This window comes from Dinoponera quadriceps, unplaced genomic scaffold, assembly GCF_001313825.1.
Source record: "Dinoponera quadriceps isolate SergipeBrazil2010 unplaced genomic scaffold, ASM131382v1 scaffold141, whole genome shotgun sequence".
Taxonomy (NCBI): Eukaryota; Metazoa; Arthropoda; class Insecta; order Hymenoptera; family Formicidae; genus Dinoponera; species Dinoponera quadriceps.
This window is the reverse complement of record NW_014554256.1, coordinates 338,776-359,239: the sequence shown is the minus strand read 5'-3', so window position 1 is coordinate 359,239 and position 20,464 is coordinate 338,776. Positions and strand designations below refer to the sequence as shown.

The 20,464-nt window shown below is 46.6% G+C and overlaps 3 protein-coding genes across 9 annotated transcripts in view; 1 reads left to right on the top strand and 2 right to left on the bottom strand.

Annotated features, from left to right (window-relative positions):
* The first annotated feature begins 57 nt into the window (after window positions 1-57).
* LOC106751817 (alpha-ketoglutarate-dependent dioxygenase alkB homolog 6) lies at window positions 58-1,274 on the top strand. Its single transcript, XM_014633008.1, has 5 exons — window positions 58-142; window positions 224-400; window positions 557-664; window positions 793-891; window positions 967-1,274. The coding sequence occupies exons 1-5, from the start codon at window positions 95-97 to the stop codon at window positions 1,222-1,224; spliced, it is 690 nt and encodes a 229-aa protein (XP_014488494.1). The 5' UTR covers window positions 58-94; the 3' UTR covers window positions 1,225-1,274.
* Window positions 810-2,376, bottom strand: LOC106751825 (THO complex subunit 7 homolog). 2 transcript variants are annotated; one of them, XR_001375097.1, is made up of 5 exons: window positions 2,254-2,376; window positions 1,623-2,047; window positions 1,514-1,528; window positions 1,348-1,443; window positions 810-898 (listed from the first exon to the last, which is right to left on the bottom strand). XR_001375097.1 is itself a non-coding variant. In XM_014633021.1 (4 exons), the coding sequence occupies exons 1-3, from the start codon at window positions 2,261-2,263 to the stop codon at window positions 1,349-1,351; spliced, it is 615 nt and encodes a 204-aa protein (XP_014488507.1). In that variant the 5' UTR covers window positions 2,264-2,374; the 3' UTR covers window positions 810-898; window position 1,348. The 2 variants fall into 2 exon arrangements, 1 of the variants encoding a protein (XP_014488507.1); XM_014633021.1 differs by having other exon boundaries at window positions 1,348-1,528; window positions 2,254-2,374.
* Window positions 2,377-2,683: 307 nt separating this feature from the next.
* The window catches only part of LOC106751702 (spectrin beta chain, non-erythrocytic 2), a 62,863-nt gene continuing 45,082 nt past the window's right edge, over window positions 2,684-20,464 (bottom strand). For 2 of the 6 annotated variants that reach the window (XM_014632772.1, XM_014632729.1), the window contains exons 5-25: window positions 20,159-20,436; window positions 17,452-20,055; window positions 17,062-17,378; window positions 16,522-16,899; window positions 15,718-16,383; window positions 15,101-15,386; window positions 13,937-14,155; window positions 13,326-13,768; window positions 12,823-12,876; window positions 12,124-12,529; window positions 11,851-12,051; window positions 7,363-11,781; window positions 7,032-7,258; window positions 6,780-6,883; window positions 6,430-6,660; window positions 6,074-6,351; window positions 5,442-5,919; window positions 4,917-5,060; window positions 4,744-4,818; window positions 4,216-4,247; window positions 2,684-4,120 (exon numbers count right to left, since the gene is read on the bottom strand). In XM_014632772.1, coding sequence (XP_014488258.1) covers window positions 3,881-4,120; window positions 4,216-4,247; window positions 4,744-4,818; window positions 4,917-5,060; window positions 5,442-5,919; window positions 6,074-6,351; window positions 6,430-6,660; window positions 6,780-6,883; window positions 7,032-7,258; window positions 7,363-11,781; window positions 11,851-12,051; window positions 12,124-12,529; window positions 12,823-12,876; window positions 13,326-13,768; window positions 13,937-14,155; window positions 15,101-15,386; window positions 15,718-16,383; window positions 16,522-16,899; window positions 17,062-17,378; window positions 17,452-20,055; window positions 20,159-20,436 — 12,080 coding nt within the window. In that variant the 3' untranslated portion in view covers window positions 2,684-3,880. The remainder of the gene's footprint in view (window positions 4,121-4,215; window positions 4,248-4,743; window positions 4,819-4,916; window positions 5,061-5,441; window positions 5,920-6,073; window positions 6,352-6,429; window positions 6,661-6,779; window positions 6,884-7,031; window positions 7,259-7,362; window positions 11,782-11,850; window positions 12,052-12,123; window positions 12,530-12,822; window positions 12,877-13,325; window positions 13,769-13,936; window positions 14,156-15,100; window positions 15,387-15,717; window positions 16,384-16,521; window positions 16,900-17,061; window positions 17,379-17,451; window positions 20,056-20,158; window positions 20,437-20,464) is intronic. The other 4 variants (XM_014632738.1, XM_014632765.1, XM_014632746.1 and 1 more) reach the window with 4 other exon arrangements.

Here is a 20,464-nt window from a genome sequence, read left to right as displayed (position 1 = left end):
AGTTGTTTACATTAGCGTTCATTGATCCATAACATCGTCTTTTGGAGGATTAAAGCACAATTGGCGCTATTTATACTTTCGAGCGACTGTAGAAATGACGGAAGATCAATGTTTCTCGCTGCACGATGCGGTTGTCTCAGAGGTTTATTTCTTATATTATCCTGAGTCACACCATTCAGAGGTTATGTTTCGTTAAAAGAATACTTGTTTATATGAATCACAGATATCTGACACTGCGTGTTATATACCGAATTTTATCACCGAGGAAGAAGAGAGACAGATCATAAAGTGTGTAAATAACGTACCATTACCAAAGTGGACACAACTGAGCAACCGTAGATTGCAGAATTGGGGTGGTATGCCGCATCCCAAGGGGATGATAGCAGAAGAGATTCCTAGTGTAGGTAAACAGGATGTGAAATGCCTTTAGAATCAATTTAAAAACAGAAAAAGCTGTGAATTCACATATTACTTTTCAGAATACCATTCATATTTAACATTTATGGTAAAAAAATTCTTTATATATTAATCAAAACAAAAATTGCTAATTTTTTAGTGGCTTCAAAAGTATATTAATAAAGTGAAAGCTTTGAATGTCTTTGAAAATGGAGTATCACCTAATCACGTTTTAATTAATGAATATTTGTCTGGGCAAGGAATTATGGTATGTTGAAGATAGCAAGTATTTAGTTCTTTTATTCATGTATAAATTATATTTATCTGCGTTAGTCAGTAGAAAATGTAGAAATTTGTACATTCACACCGAGAATAGTAATGCAATATTTTCGCCAGGCACACTCAGATGGCCCGCTCTTTTACCCTGTTGTAACTACCATCAGTTGCGGTTCTCATACTTTCCTTGACTTTTATAAACGGCTTGATACAATAGAGGTAGATACTGCAATATACAATAAAAAAGGTAACTATATAATACATGCCTCTATATAACATGTGTTACTCTTGTAGCAACAGCAATCAAAATTGGAATTTAGTTTGCTACTGGAACCCAGAAGTCTGTTAGTTCTCCAGAAAGATCTGTACCATAATTACTTGCATTCTATAGCAGAGAGAGATTCTGATAATATAGCAAAATCATCGATAAAAAATTTGCATATGTGTGCGAGAAACTTTAGAGAGGGAGAGATAGTAAAACGTGGTACTAGATTATCCTTGACTATTAGACACGTTCCAAAGACTAGCAAAATGAAGTTGAAAATTTTTTGATATGTTTTATGTACGTTATTGAAATTTTTAAAGAATACATTTGTATCTGATAACGGCACAAAATGTTGCTAATATGTTGTGTTTTTATTATTATCAATTCTAATCTACTTAGAATAAACTTACTTCATGAATTCTGTTTGGCAGATGTTTGTACATCCATCTCTTCAAAATTCTCAAGGCTCACGTCCATTACTTCTTCCTCACACTCGTCCAACATTCCTTGTAAAGAATGTATAGACGATATTAGAACATGGAATTGTTTGCGGCGCATTTCTAATTTGTGCTCTACCTGTTCTGATTTTTCCTGTAAATGAAAAATTCCAAATGTAACGTATGTAACTATGTCATAGAGTGAATTTATACACACGTCAAATCAATATTTAGATATATCATCAAACCTTTAAACTGCCTAACTCTTCTCTCAATGTGGCGAGCTTGACGTCAGTTTCCAGTCGGTCCGGCTGTTCATTGATAACTTTGGCTAACACATCGTACTCTATTCTATTTTTTCTGACACGTTTGGCATCCTGCAATTCCGCCTTCGTCGTTTCTATCTCTTTCTTAGCCTCCTCAATCTGTACCTCAATTTCTTTGGACAGTTTTTCATAACTCTGTAGCTCTTCTCGACTCATATTCGAAACTAGTCTGGATTTTTTCTGTGCAAATTCACATTGCGCCAACTGTGATAGCATTCTTTCATGCAGTGTGTTATCCACGTCAGAATTGTTGATCCATTTTATGAATGACTTCAACAACATATTAATTCTACGATCATCTCCTGTGCCATCACCGTCTATGAGTAGTCTTCGACGTATTACGTCTTCTGCAAATTCGATTTTATGATTATAAAAATAATCATATATTCTTCAGATAAAATATATATTACGTTCATATATATTTTTCCTGTTAATGATCTATTGAATGAAAAAACAACACAGTTACAGTAATAATTTCTTAATTGTCTTCATTGTTTTCATATAATGTTGATAATAGTAAGTTAAATTGTATTGTTTAACAAATGTTACGTACCATCAATCATCTTTATAATTATAATCTAGTGTATTTATAATCTAGCAAATAATACTTGACGCGATGTAGACAATACGGTTTCACTGATCAGACACTCAGACACGACTGAAGAGACTTTAATGAAGACCAGTGCTGCCACACAAGGCAGTCGGAAGTGGATACCTTGATAAGTCACTAGTTAGTGCATACCGGTAACATACCGGCTATTTAAAAAAAAGTTCCATTTAAATATTAAACTTACCACTTAAAACTTACATATAGACTTTCAAGTTTAAGAAATTAAATTTCAGAGTTCAAATTTTAAAACATTTTAATATAAAAATAAAATGTAGTAATATGTTACGATTGAATATAATAATTGTTCATTTTTTTTGTAAAGTAACTTTTTTAATTCACATCTTTAACTTGGTTTTTGAAAATAAATCTTTGCATTTTTCTCCTTCATATAATATTATATTTTGACCTCTTTCTATAACTACATGCGAGACAGCATGATGGTACGCCTACGTAGTACACATTAATTCTTATATGTATATTAAATACAATTTACACTTCATAACATCGCCATTATCGTAAAAATGATTTATAACGCTCGAGAATATATATAATATTTCATCTTCCTCATCACACAAAAAATAATACGTTATGTCTATATATCTCTGGTATCTAATACATTAAGATCATTGGTCCCACATACGGGTCTTCTTTCTCTCTTTCTCTTCTCAAATATATAATATTTGCAACATATATTATGACATCTACAACTTAAACTTATTACACTCTTCTTGTATTTTAACGTTTCTCTGCTGGTACTTTTTAACTTAAGGAAAAAGAAAAAGGAAAAAAAATAATCTCCGAAAACAGAAAAAGAGTTCTACACTTGTGAACTTCGTTCGTAAAGTCAGGTACATCTCAAATAAACTTGGTAATAGTCATCTCTTTTGCGGGGCTGTAAATTTTTTTTTATATTACAAAACATCATTGTTCGTTGTGGTTATTATAGACCATTAGAACAGAATTCATAACAGAGTTCGTCGAGTCAACAGTATTATTAGATCAGAGGCTAGTGAATATTGTGAAATAGTCACCGAGTTGAAGTCGATATACTTCACGCGGTTCCATTCTGAACCGCGTGCATTGGTCCCTTTACAAAACGATAATTGGTCATTTTTAACTGTTATAGTCCCTAAAGATGCACCTTGCATGTACATGGGCTCTGAATATATGTTTTTACACATCTGTATTTTTCTTGATTACATTATTTTTGATGTGTAAAGATACTTCAAATTAGTTTTACCTGACGTCAACAGTAATCAATAATCATACTGACGATCTATGAAGATATTTCACGGCAGTTGGCAGAATTTGTCAATTAATCCTCTATAGATTATGTGAATCAACGAACCAATTTTGAACTTTTGCAAACGCTCTTTTGTAAAGTAAGTTATTATCGGTGTGCCGTCCAACGAAACTGGCGCGATATTGGGATTACCGTCGATATTCTCGAGGAACTCTGTTATTCGAGGAAGATCGTTCGTCGTTTTTCCACATCTTAAATACAGCCTGTATAAACTGGCCATTAAGATTGTGGCTTACAAGCGTGCTTCGTGAAAGTTCAGGATTTGTGTTACGATTGAGAGGGTTTCTTGCGTCTTCCGAACAGATTGCTCAATACGGAACTTCGCTTGTAGTCACGATCTTTCCGATTACTGCCGGTGCTGTGTTCGCTTTCCGATCCGCTCTCTGACGCTCTTCTACCATCTACTACTGTGATGTTGGGTGATGTTTGAGGAGCCGCTGGTGGTGCGACGTAAGGCGGTAACGATGCCGGTCTGCCGGTGAACGTGTTGTTCTGCTGCTGCATACCCTGTAAAAAAATGTGGCATCGAGTCCATTATTCGGGTTTATAAACAAAAGATAGCGTCAGATCAGCGATGTGCAAGTGAAGAGAGTAAAACTTACCTGTCGGACGTTTATCGGTACATTTCCGTATGCTGCAACAGAAGAAAGATACGATGAAATTTTCCGGTTTGTTGATTTTACGTAACAAGTTGATGCGAGACATTTAGTTATAAAATTCAAATATACGAATGTGCCATTGTTATCGCACGCTAATTAGCTATATACAATTGTTATTGCCGACCACATGAATTGCAGAGTTAGTACCTGTTAAAGAATCAAAATATGAATATATCAGCAGAACGTAATGTTAAATTGTAATCTTTCGAGTACATATAAGTAGCGAAATCTGTTAGTATTGGTATTACATGAGATACATGTGTATGTGTGTATCGGATGAAAACATATACATATAAATGTGTAATTTTCAGCGCTTCAGTTTTGCATTCCTTGCTAAATCATCTTTATAGATGCACAAGAGATTTTTTCGCTAAAATGCCGATAGATGGGCGATGAAAGCAAAAACGTAGATGGTTGCATGCGACTTTCGCATTATCGATCATGAGATGCGAATGCTCTCTAATGACTGACCAGAATCATGAGGAGTGTTCCATTGAGACATTCTAGTCGGCGGAGGGGCGCTCGATGGCAGAGGGGGTGCTAATTCTATAAAATGATGATGAGTGTTCACGTGTTCACGGTCGAGAATACTCCTAGGACCTTCTCTAAGACCTATCGATTTATGTTACGTAATGTTCTCGTACCTTGATGTTGCGTAGAGAGCTCAACGCTGCTCTGTCGATGCCATCCCTCGTTCGGCGGATACTGCCCAGACCCATTGTGATTTAATGTCGCGCTACGTTGTTGGTAGACGTTAGGTCTTCCTTGTTGCAAATGATGTTCCACATCTGCGCAAAGCGTTTCACAGAAATTAATTGTTATCGAATTACAGATTACTACAACTTATAGTGATACTCAAAATACATACGCACATATTTAAACGCATATATCTCTCCTCTTTCTACTATCTGTGCATCTTTATCAGACCAATTAATGCATAAAAATAGCTTTAAAAGGGGAAAAAAATAATATATTCATATTTGTAATATTGTGTATACGTGTTTCTCAACTTCGTTTCAAATTAACATTTATTATTATTTAGTTAGTGAAATAAATGTATGGGAATGTGATTTTGCTTGTTAAATACTAAATTTACGAATGATGCGTCATTAAAAATACAATTACATCATAAATTCTTATTAGAACCTTAAATTCGTATAGGTGCGTACCATTACGTCGATATTGCACCATATTTTCTGAACTCGGTGTTCGCATAGGGACAGGCGGGGGGGCGCCTCTCGGTGGTATAGGTGGCTTGTCGGTGCCCAGCATCGCGGAATTCTGCTGATATTGGTCTTTCTGGGCCGCCAGTTGCTCTTGTTGTATCAGCTGCTGCTGTTGCTGCTGCGCGAGCAACTGCTGCTGTCTGTGCATCTGCAGAAACTCCGTTTGGGTCTGCGGCTCGGACCTCTGCGACGCCAGGAATTCGGCATTCTGCATGTCATTGCGTTGCTGTTGATTCTGCCGGTGTTTCTGCAGAAACTCGATCTGCACCGAGCTCGGCGAATGCTGGTTCGCCGCAGGGTCGCGTCTGATGACGGAATTTTTCCTCTCCATCTCAGGTGTGGAAGCGTGGCTACTTCCGGTCGACACGTTATCGTCCGCGTTATCCACCGTGTTTTGCAGCCTATCCATGCCTTCTTGCTGCTTTTCAATTTGAGAAATAGGGAATGTAAGAATTTCAATTTACAGTTCTGGTTTCGTGGTATTTCAAGATAACGATCAGAGATCCAGATAACGTGTGAACGATTAAAATAATCATCGAGGAAGATTAAAATTATTCTATTTGTTTATCGCAAACCTTCTGGGATTCGTCATAGCTCAGGAGTTGCAGGCTTGGCGGTAGTTTCGCGTGGAACGAAATTTTATTAACCCAATCTTCCATCTCCTGTTGGCTCGGCGCTAAGAACAAGAATTCCGAGCCGTCCGTGCACTTTAGGCGAAATACGTTCTTCTTCTTCGTGTAATCGTCCGCTTTCTCACATATAGCGTTAAAAATGGTAATTGGGGCGGTGGCCGCTTTGCTTAACGAGAAATCTTCTATGTCCTTGAAGAAGCACAGCAGTTGTCCGCATAGCACTGGAATGATCGAAAGATAAAAGTAAGCTTGCAAGTGAGACTTTACGTGTGTTTAATCACGCGAACACGATTCATTACCGGTGTAATATTGTTTCCACGACCGCACGGCGGCCTTCTTGCCGGCGCTTTGGAGCTCGTGCTTCCGTTCGAGGAGACCTTGAATTTCAACCGGCCGTAGGGCGTCCATGTTCTCCATTCGCTGCAGTTTCCTGAAGCTTTGCGTTCTTCGTCTGGTCGTGAAGCTCGGAGTCCGTTTCGGCTTCTTCGTATCAACTTTCATGCTCTCGGCTCTCTTGATATCCGAAGTCGCTGAAAAAAGTCCAATTCGTCGTCGAGCAATCAATTCTAACTTTTTTTTTTCTTTTTCATATTACAAATGTCATACGATCTAATAATTAATTATTATTAATTAGGATTATTAAACCTACCTCGTCTTAATTTTTCGCCAAACATATGCGATATGCCGTGCGGTTTCTGAGGTGTCGCAGGTTCTGCTGTTTCGGAAGCAGTAGCACCCTTTAACGGTGATAATCTGATAAACAAGATGGTGTCATTAATTTATATAATTCTGTAGATAATTATAATTTTTTTGTAATATCAACTTAAAAATATTAAAGTTTATCGCTCGAAATATAGCTGAACATTTAGAATTTTACGCTGTAATCTTAATTTTCACTCACATATTCACAGATTCATGCTCGTCGACGGAGCCATTAACTTCGTCGTGTTGCGTGCGATGAGAGCTGTCCAGCAGTCGTCTACGCTCCTCTTCGCGTTTACGTTCTTCGGTTATCCTCTGCACCTCTTTGCGTTTCCGTTCCTCGATTCTCGCACGTTCCACACGCTCCTTCTCCGCTTGGCGAGCTGCGATTTCCGCCTCTTGTTGCTTTTGGAAGGCTTTTTCAAGCTGCACGAATATTTATGGTGTTAAACATTGCATGCTTACACTAAGAATAACCGAGCAACCCGGTAAACACTAATGGAAAGATGATAAAAATAATCGAGCATTACCATTGTTATCCGCCTAAGTGCGCAGAATCTGTCCTCCTGCGCCTCTATAGTCTTCTCGAAGTCATCGTGCTTCCTTATTAATTCCTCCACTTGCGATATGCTCTCTCCGAATTTTCCGTCCTGCAGCATCGGCTCCCTGCTGAGTATCCAGTTCTCCAGGGTCTCAGCGTCCCTCTTGAACAGTTGTGTGTCCAGGTTTTGTTCGTAAATCAGTCTCCGTTGCTGCCACGTGTCCTTCAGGATCTGCTGGCGTTGCTGCAGTACCGATATCTTGTCCTCGATCTCCTTCGCCAAGAAATGCCCTTGCTCAATCAGCTCTTGCCCGGTCCTGTAGAACTTCTCGAAGGCCTCCTGGCGCGTGTCGATCTCCGACTTGTACTCGTTGTGCCTGGAGATCAGCGCCTCGGCGCCGGGAACGTCTCGTGCCAACTCCGGTGCCGTCACCTTGGCCACCATCTCGTTTATCCAGGACATCAGCTCCCTGTACTCGCCCAAGTAGGCCTGTAATTGTTCGGCTTGCGCCAGTTTACTTCCTCTCTGCGCCGCTTTCTCCAGTAACTCGCCCCAGGCGGTTTCCGCTTCCTGGTGCTTCACATCGATGTGTATACGCGCGTCCGGGAACAGCTCGATTAGCCTGGACGCTTCCTCCATCAAGCACTCCGCTTGTTCCTTCACGGCCGCCAGGTCGGTCTCGAATCCTTGGTGCTTCCTCACCAACGCCTGAATCGTCTCCAGATCGTGGCCGTAGCCGTCTGAACTGAGGTTTGCTTCCTTCTCTTGTATCCAAGAGATCGTCTCGTCGGCCGTCCTGTCGAACATGTGGACCTGCTTGGCACCCGCCAACGCCTCTTGCCGAGCGTTCGCTAATTCCTTCAGGTCTTCCCACTGTTGCTTCGTCTCGTCGATTTTCAAGAGTATCTTGTTCTTCTCGGGGTTGTTCTGTTCTATCAGTCGCTGACCCGCCTCGAGTACGGCCGACACGCGGCCTTCGCTGGTCGTCAAGCCGGCTAAGAAGTTATCGAATATCTGGATCAGCAGTTCCACGTGCTCGACGTCGCGACCGTAGTCCTCCGACGCAGCGACCGTTGTCTGGTCTCCGATCCATTCGATCACCTCGTCAGCCTGTCTGATAAATTTGTAGAACTTCTCGCTCTCCGACAATCTCTGCAGTCGATGTTCCTTCAGTTTCTGCAGCTCCTTGAATTTCGTCTCGATGTCCGCCTGTTTCTGTGCGATATTCTTGCTGTCGAAGTGGTGCCTCTCTACTAGGCCTTGCGAAAGCTTCTTCAGGTTGTCGACCGTATGCTCGAAACCGGACAAGTCGCGCTCGATGCCCTCTAGCTTCTTCAACAAAGACTGAACGGAGTCTTCGTCCTTGCCGTAATCGGTGGACGTCAGCTGCGGATGCTTCTCCCTAATCCACTGTTCAGCTTCCGCGGCTTCCGCGTAGAACATTTGCGACTCCACAGCGTCGAGTAATCTCAGTTTCCTGACACTCGCCAGATCTCGCAGGTGCGACAGCTTGACCTGCAACTCCTGCGACAACTTTTCGATCTTGTCCGCCGCGAAATGTCCACTTCTGATCATCACGGTCGCTCTGCTGACCAAAGAAGCCACGACAGGCTCCCTGGACAACAGTTCCGCCTCCAAGGCATGGTGTTTCTTCTGCAATCGTTGCACCGTAGTCAGGGAGCTTCCCAAATCGTTGCTGGCGGCCAACGGTTCCTTCTCCGACAGCCAATGCAGCTCGTGCTCAACGTCCCTTGCGAATTGATGCAGTAACTTCGCGTCTTCCAGATTATCCCTGCGTATCTGTATCGGTTCCTGAAGACTGTGGTATCTGTTGATCGTAACTAACGCCCTCTCCTGAATCTCGTCGCACATGAAGTGGTTCGATTTCTGGAAGCTAGCGGCGGTCTCCTTGATGTATTCGCACGCCTCGTTGTGCCCGAGCACGTCATTCTCCAGGTTGGTGTGTCTCTTCAGCAGATTCGCTACGCTCGAGAGATCCTTGCCGTGATCTTCCGATTGCAACTGAGTCTCCACCTCATCCATCCACGTCTCGAACTCGTCCAGACTGCGGCCGAACAGCAAGGCCTGATACGCGTCGTTTAGCCGGTTCTTCTTCAGCTCGCTAGTCTCCTGTAAGAGACGCCACTCCCCCTCCAAGTCGTCCAAACGCTCCTGTATCTCTTTCGAGGCGTAGTGGTTCTCCTCGATGAGCGCCTCGCCTTCGTTGACCACCGCGCTGATTCTGCCCTTGTTCGCCACCAGCTCGCTCTCGAACGCGGCGTGCTTCTGAATTTTGCTCTGCAAGTTCGAGGAGTCCCTGTAATTCTCGTCGCTCGCCACCTGCTGCTTCTGGTGCAACCAGCCTTCCACTTCGTATATGTTCCTGAGAAACTGGTGCAAGTGATGGCTCTCCAGCAGCTTCCTCCTCCTGGCCGTCGCGCTGTTCTTCAACTTGTCCCTTCTGTTGCAGACCGAGGTGAGCCGTTGCTTTATTATGCTCGCATCCGCGTGCTGCTGCGACAGGATATCGTTGGCGAACTTCTCAAGTTCCTCGATGCGTCCCATTTGAGACGCCAACATCTTCTCGAATTCCTCGTGCTTACGCAGCAACGCCTCGACGCCCGACAGCGAATCGCCGAGGTCGTCGTTGTTGAGGAACGCCTCCTTTGTCGCCAGCCAGCTGTCAGCATGATCGGCTTGTTCCTTGAATAGCTGCAATTGATGCGCCTGTGTCAATTTCTGCCTGCGATCATCCCACGCGCGCACCAAGGTTTGCCGGAGCTTCTCCAAGTGCTCGAGATTGTCCTTGACGTCCTCGTCGTCGATCGACAGCAGCTTCTGGCCGTGCTCCTTCAAACCTTTGAATATGTCCCGTCGACCGTCGATCTCCGCCTTCCTCTCTTGGTGCAGCTCCAGCACAGCTTCAGCTTCGGATATGGTGGTCGGCGGCTCGGACTCGTCCATGCGTTTGATGGTGTCGGCCACCCAAATGTCCAATTCGTGCAGATCGGCTTGGAACTTGTGCAACGTGTACGCTCGATTCAGAGCGTCACGGCGGTGTCGAGTCAGACGTTGCAGATCGTCCCAGTTGGATTGCAGTTCGGACAATATCCCGTTTATTTGCGGAGCCTTGTCCGGATACTTGTGCGACAAGTTACGCGCCTCCGTTCGGTGCTCCTTCAGTTTACCCTCTATAGCAGTCATGTCCCGTTCCATGGCCTCTTGCTTCCTCTGCAGCTGCTCGACGGCGGGTAAGTCCTTCCCCGTGTCGCTCGTGTTCATCGCCACCGATTTCTCGATGACTCTTTGGCTCGTGTCGTCGATATCCCGGTTGAACAGGTGGATCTCCAACGCACCCGCCAACGTCTCGCGATACGTGCTCAACGCGCCCTGCAGGCCTTTCCACTTATTGTTGAAGTTATCGCGACGTTGTTGGATCGTTTTCGACTCGTTGTCGCGACCCTGCTTTATAAGCTTATCCGCCAGAGCGTTGATCGTTTTTATCCTGGAATCGTCCACCCGCATGTCGCTGTCCACGTCGTCGAGTTTCCTCTGGAGGCTCAAGCAGTGCTCGTAATCTTTGCCAGTATCGCCGGCTTGAACCATCATCTCCTTGTCCCGGATCCAGGCCTCGATCTTCTCCACTTGATTGTTAAATTCCAAGATGTCCTGGGCCTCCTCTAAACCTCTGCCCCGATTTCCAGACTCGAGCAGTAATTTCCTCCAAGACGCGTGCAGGTGTTCCAGTTGCTGGCGGATCTCCGCGCTCGCCGGGTGCTTCCGCGCCAATAACGTCTCCCCTTTCGCCCTGATCTCCTCGATTCTGCTCTGGTTCGCCGCCAGCTCCGCTTGGAACGCCTGGTGTTTCTGCAGTTTCTTGATCTTATCCTCCAGACTGGACACCTCACCCTTCGACGCCTCCGCTTCGAGTTTCTTCTGCTTCTCGCCTATCCAAGACTCAGCCTCGCCCACGTCCCTCACGAATTGCGCGTGCAACAGGCTGGCCTCGAGCCGCCTCCTTCGCGCGTCGCACAAGTCCCGGATCCTCGTCCGTCTTTGCACCACTTCGCTCAGCCGTCTGCCGATGGTCGGCGAGTCGAAGTGATTCTGCGCCAGCAGCTTGTCCCCGTGCTCCTGCAGAGCCGTCAGCTTCTCCTCGTGCGTGACCAGCAGCTTCTCGAATTCGTTGTGCTTCTTCACCTGCGCGTCAACTTCTTCAACCGAAACCCCGAAGTTGTCGCCGCTCAGCGCGGCCTCCTGCGTGCTGGACAGATTGTCCAGCTGCTTGGCGTCTCGCAGGAAGAAGTGCAGGTCGATCAGTTGGTCCAAGTGCACCTTCTTCTGCTGCCAAGCGGTGTGCAGTTTTTGCCGCTCGTCCAACAGCTGATTACACTTCTCCTCGACCTCCTATGAGACACACCGTAATCATTGGTAGATGAACGTGTGAGAGTGAACTATGTAGATGGGTCGACTTACTGTAGCGGCATAGTGACCAGTCTGCACCATCGCCTCCCCGAGGTCCAGCACCGAGCTGAAGCTGCTCTCCCTCGCTTCGATCTCTCCTTTCAGAGCCTCGTGCTCCGCCTTCAATGTCTGCGCGCTGGCCGCGTCTCGAACCTTCTCCTCCGTCGACATCGTAGCGCGCAGTCCCGCCGCCCAGTTCATCAAGTCTCTAACCTGAGAGTTCCTCTCGTTAGTCGAAGGCGCGTGAAACGTTAAATACCAACGACGGGAGACAAGATCTGATACCTGAGTGAGGAATCGCTGCAGGTCGCAGCTGGCCTGCAATTGATCTCTCCGATGAGCAGACCTTTCCTTCAGCTCCTCCCAATGATCAACGACGATATGCTGTTGTTGTTGAATGTGCACTGCGTTGTTGCCGGGATAATGAGCTTGCAGTCTGGACGCGTCCTCCACCAAGACCTGCAGCTGAGCTTCCAAAGCGACCAGGTCGTTTTCGAAGCCCTCGTGCCGCCTGATCAACGCCAGAACGGAATTCAAATCGCGACCCAGATCTTCCGGCAATGCAGCCTCCTTCTCTTGTATCCGCGACAGCGCGTCCGCCACGTCGCGGTGAAACCGGTGGATCTCGCCCGCCGCTTGTAACCGCTGCTCACGATTTCGAATGAGACCCAGCAAGTGTTGCCATGATTCTCTGATAAAAAAAAAAAAATAGTACATGAGATTATTAATTAACAATTATCCCGGAAGTTCGAGTCTCGATCGAGGAAAACTACTCGATCTTACAAGTCTTAAAATTATAAAAAGCTCAGAGAGAAGTTTCAGAAAACTTAAGAGATAAGAATCCAACGTACCAGGTTTCAAAAATTAACAGTCATGCGTAAAAATGAGAGGTGAATACCTTCAAATTGTGATGCGATAAAACTTGCATACAAACTCATCAATGTACGTGTACGAATTAGTCCAAGTAATTAAACGTGTACTCACTGCGTTATCGCGTGTTGCTTTCGTACTTGAAGCACCGGATCGTCTTCGTCGTGTCTGTGTTGAACGTGCGTTGAAAGAATGTTAGTGTCCCAACACCGAGAATAGATAAGTAGATTTATATATACCAAGAATATTAAAAAGTTCAGCTTGATTTTCTACGTTCTTCGACCACCTTTTATGACAAAGAGATATACGGATATTTTGGCGAATTATAGACAACGACAGTTTATAACGACAACGATAGTTTCGTTGATGAATTCGTTCATCACCACGTGCAATGAAATCGAATTTGACCTAAAAATCAAATCGAACTTTTTCACTCATCCATTACATGGTAACTCTCTACCCTTACATTAACTTATACCCCTTGCACCATCTTGTTAATTTACTACGTGCAAGTGAGCGAGGTACCGACGTTCTATGAAGACGATAAAGGGATACTTAAATATCAGAAATGAAGATAATCAAAGAAGGAAAGGATCTTCTCATAGCCATAAATTTACCCCAATTGCTCTTGACGTTTCTCGATGTCCTGAATGTAAGGGCTCTCATTCGCGATGAGTTTTCTAGCCAGGTCCTCGCATTGGTTGAATCTCTCCGAGCCAGCTTCTATTCGATGCTTGAAATCGTTGAATTTCGCTTGCAGTATCAGCAGATGCTCGTAATCCTGCCCGTAGTCCTCCGACGCGGCCGCCTGTTCCTGCTCTTTGATCCATTGCTCCAATTCCCTGCTCTCCAGGAAGTATTCGTGGCGGTACATGCTCTCCATCAAACGTTGCTGCCTCACGGTAGCCAGTCGTTGCAGGGCGCGCATTTGCTGGACGATCGCTTGCTGCTTATTCGCTATCGCCTTGCTGTCGGGATGCTTCGAGTTTATCATCGTGGCAGCGGTGTGTCCCATTTCCGTCACGATACCGTTGTACGTGTCCAATTCGAGCTCCACAGCCTGCAAATAGCGAAAAATTAAGAATCACAATCCTCTGGGAAAAATTCGACGAACGTAAACGAGATTTTATCGAACGTATATCTATAAATTCGCGTTGAAATTAGAAAGAAATTTGGAAGAACATCTCTCTTCGTTTCGTCAATACTGTATTTCTACGCATAGAAGTACCTTGTGCTTCGTCAATAGTTTCGTGGCGGCGTCACGATCTCTGCCATAGTCGGTGGAGCTCAGCACGTCGTTCTTCTCGTTGAGCCAGCTCTCGACCTCGCCAGCTTCGAAGAAGAACTCCTGCGCTTTTAGGGACAAGTCCAACGCTCTGCTACGGTCTCCTGCCTTATCTTGCAAGTCCTTCCATGCGTCATCCAGAACATCGCACAGTTCTTGGATCTGGTCAAAGCATACGCGACCAATTACTCTCCGTCCTCCAATAGCTCTATTATATTAATGATTAATAAAATAACTCGTCGCTGACGCTGCTTTCGGAAGCTCAGTTGTTCGGCACGAAATATATCGATGATGCTGATACCGCCGCTCAGAGAGTATTGCTGCTGTGGCAAAAGTATCAGCTTACGTCTTGCATGCAACACATAGGCTACACATCTTTTCTACACAATCTTTCGCGATTCTTGATACTTATTGACTGAGGTATTTAAACAAAGAGGTAAAATTAAGAAGCTTGTTGCAACTAAAATTGCACCATGTATTAGTGTGATTGATCTTACATTCTTGTAACTTGAAAGATACGAGCTACAAAATTGGGTGTAATTTTAACGAATGAATTATATTTGAAATACTCGTTCAGTTGGTACGCCTGTGTAAAACAACGAAAAACATTTTGATATAGACGACTCTCGACTCGGCAGAAACTTCTTTCATCAAACTTGAAAGTTGAAAGAAAATTAATGTAAAGTTTTATTATGCAATTACGTAAATTTACATGAAAGATCGCTGAAAAAAGTTTCCGCGCCTCAAGGGTCAACAAATAACACACAAAAGTAGTCTCTGGAATTAAAAGGAAAAAAAAAAAAGAATTACACACTACAGCCTCTGTTAACCCTATAAAAATAATTATTTGTTAATTACGTGAGATCGGACGTGATCGCGAGCGTATAATCAACAGAGAAAAGCGATAGGCATTTCTTTTTTTTTTGGCAACATTTTCCATGCATCTGTGTCCACCTTACCTCTGTAGACCCAGTACTCTTCAGAACGCTCCAGCTGTGCAAAAATCATAATTTCTTACTCCAGTCTCGCGTGAGCTAAATCGTCATCGTGCGAGTTCGCGAGAGAAAAAGAAACCGATCGTTTCGCAAAGGAGCTCTCGTGATTTACCTTCTTTCTCTCCGGATGAGCCTGGTCGATGAGCGTCTGCCCGGAAGCCAGAGTCTTGTCTATCATGGGCTGGTGGCCGGCGATCTCCGCCTCTAGCTTCTTGTGCTTCTTGTGCAAGGTCTGCGCCTGGTGCAGGTTCTGTCCGAGAGTCGTCGAGGACGCTTGCGGCAAGTGGTCCTTGATCCACTGCAGCTCCGCATCTAGCTCGAAACCAAACTTGTGGAAACGCAGACTCTCTTCGAGCGCTTCTCGTCGTCTCTTAGCCGGCTCTTTCAGGCTACGGAATCTGTGAGAGCACACGATGAATTTTACACCATTTTATATCCATTTCTCAACGACAAAATCGCTTGTTAACAGGATTGGGTAAATGAATTTTTATTTTTAATTAAGTTAACAGTTAATAGCTTGCAAAATTAACTTAGTTAAGTTAAAGGTTACGTAGAAAGGAAATTAATTGAAACAAAAGTTAAATTAATATTAAGTTGTTAAGATTAAAAGTTTCATTAACTTTTTAACTCGACTTTTAACCGAATAACTAGTTATTACCCAACTCTTTATTGAACGATTAGTTCGGTCATCTGGTTTAAATATCAACGGATGGGTCAGTTTCAACGTACTTCTTTTGTGTGGCTTGACTGCTCTTCAGGATGTTCGCCGCATCGAAATGACCCTCATGCGCCATCTCTTGACCCATGGCCACGAGGTCGTCCACTTTCTGCTCCCACTGGCACATGTCGGTCTCGAGGGTCTGGTGTTTCTTCAGCAACTCCTTGCAGCTGCGCAGGTCCGCGCCGACTTGCTTGCTCTGCAAACAGCTCTCGATCTCCTCGAGCTTCAGCCTAGCGTCTTCCATGGTGCGATTGTAGCCATGTTGTGAAGCGGCTTGTCGTAGCCTGCGACCTTTCTCCAGTGACAACGCCACCAGCTGGTCCCACTGGTTATTCAGGTCCTTCAACGTTTCTCCGACATCGTCCGATCTGTAATTCTCCTCGGATATCAGCGCCTTGCCGGCCTTGTTGACCGCTCTCAGTTGTCCTTCGTTGGCGCGCAGTTCCCGTTCGAAGGCCTCGTGCTTCTGCAGTTTCCGCTCGAGATTGTTCAAATCGCGATAACTTTCGTCGGCCGCGGTCTTCATTTTGTCACCCAACCAGTCGCGCAAGTCATCCACTTCGGCTGAGAATTGCTGGTAATGCTCGGACGCTTTCAAGGCTGCTCTCCGGCGCTGAGCGGCGTCTTTCACCGCCATGCGACGCGCTAATACTTGATTTCTTCTCTCGTTGATGCTAGATAGAAATTACATTTGTATCAGCCGGTATCGACGCGAAATCGAGTTTCTTTAACGTGTCAAGGTGAGGCTACGAGTGAGATCTGACTGAAGAAGATCCGACCAAATTGCGAGTTCGATCCGCCTTGATACTTACTAATCCTTGTCATAGTGATTTTGCGCGATCAATTTGTCCGCAGTGTCGCTGAACGCCTTCAACCTGTCATCTTGCGCGTGCAGAGTATTCTCGAACTTGCCGTGTTGCTTTAACAACGCCTCCACGTCGTCCAGAGATTCCCCCAAGTCGGTGAACTCGAGGAAAGCCTCGTGCGAGCTGGTAGTGGCTTCGATTTGATCTGCCTCTCGGTTAAATTGCTGCAACTCCAAGCATTGCCGCAGCCATTCTTCTTTTGCTATCCAGTCGGACATCACGGTTGGATATAATCCGTTCAGCTTGTCCAGACGTTCGCGTACGTCCGCCAGGCTCGAGTTCCGACGCAACAGTTGGTTACCGAGCTCTTCGACTTCACGGAATCTGCAAATGCAACGATTCTTGCCTAAGCGAATTGATTAATGACATAAACTCTTCACACTGTCAATGAATTATTAACATCTGAAGAATAGATTTGATCTGTACGCATATCTTGTGGAATTTTTCGGAAAGAGTGATCGCAAAGTGATGGCATAAACCACCTACTCGTCTTCTTTGGTACGTATTTCTTCTCCGAGTTCCATGTGCTGTTTCTTGAGCTGCTCGGCCGTAGCGACGTCTCTGACTGGCTCCTCGGCCTTCATCGTTTCTTGTATGTCCGTGGCCCAGTTGATCAGGTTCTTCGAGCTGTTCATGAATATCTGTTGACCGACCGCGTCCTCCAAACGGGATCTCCGCTCTTTAGCCTTCGTCTGGACTTTATTCCAAAGCTCCTTAATCTCATTTTGTCTTGCATTCACGTTATTAAGTTCGTGTGGGTACGAATTCTTGACGCTGTTCGCCAACAAGTCTACTTTCCGCACCTGTAAAAATAGAGTTAGTGTCTGTTCGCACGATTTGCTGATCGCGACGATTAGTGATCAAGAAATAACTCACTTTCTCCTCGACTGGCGCCAGTTCTCGCTCCAGATGCTGATGCCTCCTCTGCAGAGCCTGTACAGTCTTCAGATCCGGTCCCAGCTCGGCCGTGTCCAGCTGGGTAATCTTCTCCAGCATCCAATCGTGAGCCTCGTCGCAGGTTCTGTTGAACAGCTCGACGCTGGACGCGCCCTCCAAGCTCTTCTCCTTCTGCGTCTTCAACCAGTTCAGGTGATCCCACAGCTGGTGTATGTGCTTCTGCCTGGCTTTGACTTTGTCCAGCTGACTGTGCCCTTGACGAACAAATTCATCCACCGCGGTATCTATAGCCTCCACTCGTTTCCCCGAGGCCGACAGGTCCGTAAGGAACTTCTCGTACTTTCTCCTCGCCGTCTCGACGTTGTCGCGAGGATCGTCGACCCTCAGCATCTTCTCCTTGTCCTTGATCCACTTCTCGAAGTCGTCGCATTCCCGGTAAAAGCCGTAAAGCCTGATGGCGTCCTCCAACAACGCGTGGCGCTTCACGGCGAGCTCCTGCAGCTCGCCGTAGGTGTCGTTGATCTTCTTCTGCCGCTTCTCCACGCTGTCGCCGTCGCTCACTGTCTTCCGCTTGATCGGCTTCACGGTGGACTTGATGGACTTCAGTCGCCGGACCGGCACTACCTGTTTCACCATCTTCGTCTTCTTTACACGCTGAGTCACCTTGACTTTCTCGGGCCTTCGTACTTGCACTTGCACGATCTTCGGCTCGATCTCGCGGACGTAGTTGGCCGGCACGAATCCGTCCGTACCGTCGGCCTTCCTCACGCTCCACCAATCGGGGTTCGTCTTGTTCATCAGGAACATCACCTCACCCTTAACCATATGCATACCTTGGCCGCTGAATGGATACAAGCTCTTCACCTGCGGCACTAACCTGTCCTCGTGAACGGTTTTCGACTCCAGTCGTTCGACCACCTCGTCCACCCACTCGTCTTGCGGCACCAGCCTGACTTCCTTGCTCCACTCTTCTTGCTCGAGCTCGGCAACCGGTTCCGGATCGGCGGACAGCTCCAAAGTGGAGATTCCGGATTTGATGAGTTTCTCCGCCTGGGTGTTTAGCGACTGCACGTCGCCTTTGTAGGCGTTCAGCTCGCCCTCCAAGTCCTTGTGCCTTTGCAGCAAGGCCTGAGCGCTCGGCTCGTCCACTCCGTAGTCCTCCGAAGCGACGAGCGCCATTTTCTCGTTCATCCACGAATCGGCCTCGTTCGCGTCGGCGTAAAACTGGAATGTCTCGGCCGCGTCGTCCAACTGCTTCTTCCTCAACGCCGCGAGCTCTTCCAGGACCCTCCAGTGTTCCTGCAGCGAATCTATTCGGTTCTGTATTTCCAGCGCCGACGAGTGGTTGTCGGCTATCAGCTTCCTGCCGGCGTCGCAGAGCTGCTCGGACTTGGGCCTGCGCACCTTCATCTCATCCTGGAGAGCCTTGTGCTTCTGCTGCAACGAGATCACCGCTCGCAGGTCCTTGGCAGATATACCGGCCTTGCAGATCCGCTGTTTCTCGACCAGCCAGGACTCTTCGTCCTCGTGGTCTTGCAGGAAGTGAAAGAAGTTCCGGGCGTCCTCCAGCCGTGCCTTGCGCTCTTTACTGTTCTCCAACAGCTCGTCGTAGGCGCTGTTCAGCAGTTCGAGCTTCTGTCGCAGCAGAGGCACCTCTTTGCTCTGCGGCTGCGCCAGGTGTTGAGCCGCCTGTCTGCCGAGCCTCCTCTGACTCTCGCCCAACGCTGTCACCTGCAACTCTTGCAGACTGTGCTTCTGCAGCAGGTCCTCCACTCCCAGTAGATGCGGGCCCACGTCGGTGCTCTGGAAGTTCAGTTGGAGCTCTTGGATCGAGGCCAGCGTCGTCTCGATCTCCCGCATCAGGCTCATCAGCGAGCACAGGGCGACCAGATTCGACTTGTGATGGTCCAGTAGAGCCAGCAGCTCCTTCCATCTCTGCAACACCTCCTGCTCCCTGCTGCGGACTCTCTCTAGGCCGTGGTAATTTTCACGGACCAGCTCCTCGGACATGTTCGTCAAGTCGTGGAAGCGTTCCTCGCGCGCCAATATGTCGGCGCTGATGGCCTCGTGCTTCTTCACCGTGGCGTCCACCTGTGCCAGGTTGCTGCCGTACCTCGGGTCCGTCAGCACCTGGATCATCTCCTTCAGGTAGCCCTCCCTCAGCACGCTCTTCCGTTCGAACTTGTAGTTGAGCTGCTCGAGCCTCTCTTGCCGCAGCAATTCGGTCCTCAGGGCGACCTCCCGACGGTGCTCCGCTCTCTCCAGCTCTACCCAGTTCCTCTCGATGTCGTGGATCAGCTGTCCCTCTTGCGGAGTGAACGCCGGCTGGTTCAGGGACTTCAGCTGAGTGTTTATGTGGAAGTACAGCGCTTCTATCTCCGATCGTTCCTTGTACTTCGGCGGCTTCTCCACCGTGCGGTATTGCTTGAAGGCCAGCAGCTCCCGTTGGATACCCTCGAGGGAATTCGGGAAACTACGGCTCTCCAGCACCTCGATCTTCATCTTGATCCATTCCAGCAGGTCGGTCGTCAGCTTCTCGTAGTGGATCTTCATCTTGTCAGCATCCATCATCTGGCCGACGATCTGTGAATACGAATTAACGCGCGGTTGAGTCAAGTTACGCCGAATATACACTGTGTGTGTACACGCACGATGGATGATAATTTCCCGAGCGACCCGTACGTACATTCGCTATTCTCTTGCCGCTCTTTATCTCGTTCTTCATCCTGGCGAAGGTGTGGTAGTAAGACGCGACGTAGGTGATAATCGACTTCTCGTCGGGCCTGGCGGTGTCCACGTCTTCCGCGTCCAGCAGCCGCGGTATGCCGAGTTCCGTGTTCGCAACGTCGAAGGCATAATTGAGATTATCGATGTTTCTGTTCTGTTGCAACTCCGACCAAGTGACCAGGTCCGGTCTGTGAGCGTGTATGAGGGCGTTGAAACCAAGACCGCTCCTCCAGGACCCTGTTCGCCAAAGAGAGAAAGAAAGAAA

What these genes read in the sequence shown, in the direction of transcription:
- LOC106751817 (XM_014633008.1), top strand. Translation starts at nt 95, where the DNA reads ATGACGGAAGATCAATGTTTCTCGCTGCACGATGCGGTTGTCTCAGAG. An exon ending in TAGCAGAAGAGATTCCTAGT is followed by an intron (nt 401 to 556) that starts GTAGGTAAACAG and finishes CTAATTTTTTAG; the next exon opens with TGGCTTCAAAAGTATATTAA. An exon ending in TGTCTGGGCAAGGAATTATG is followed by an intron (nt 665 to 792) that starts GTATGTTGAAGA and finishes TATTTTCGCCAG; the next exon opens with GCACACTCAGATGGCCCGCT.
- LOC106751825 (XM_014633021.1), bottom strand. An exon ending in AAGAGTTAGGCAGTTTAAAG is followed by an intron (nt 1,529 to 1,622) that starts GTTTGATGATAT and finishes TTTCATTTACAG; the next exon opens with GAAAAATCAGAACAGGTAGA.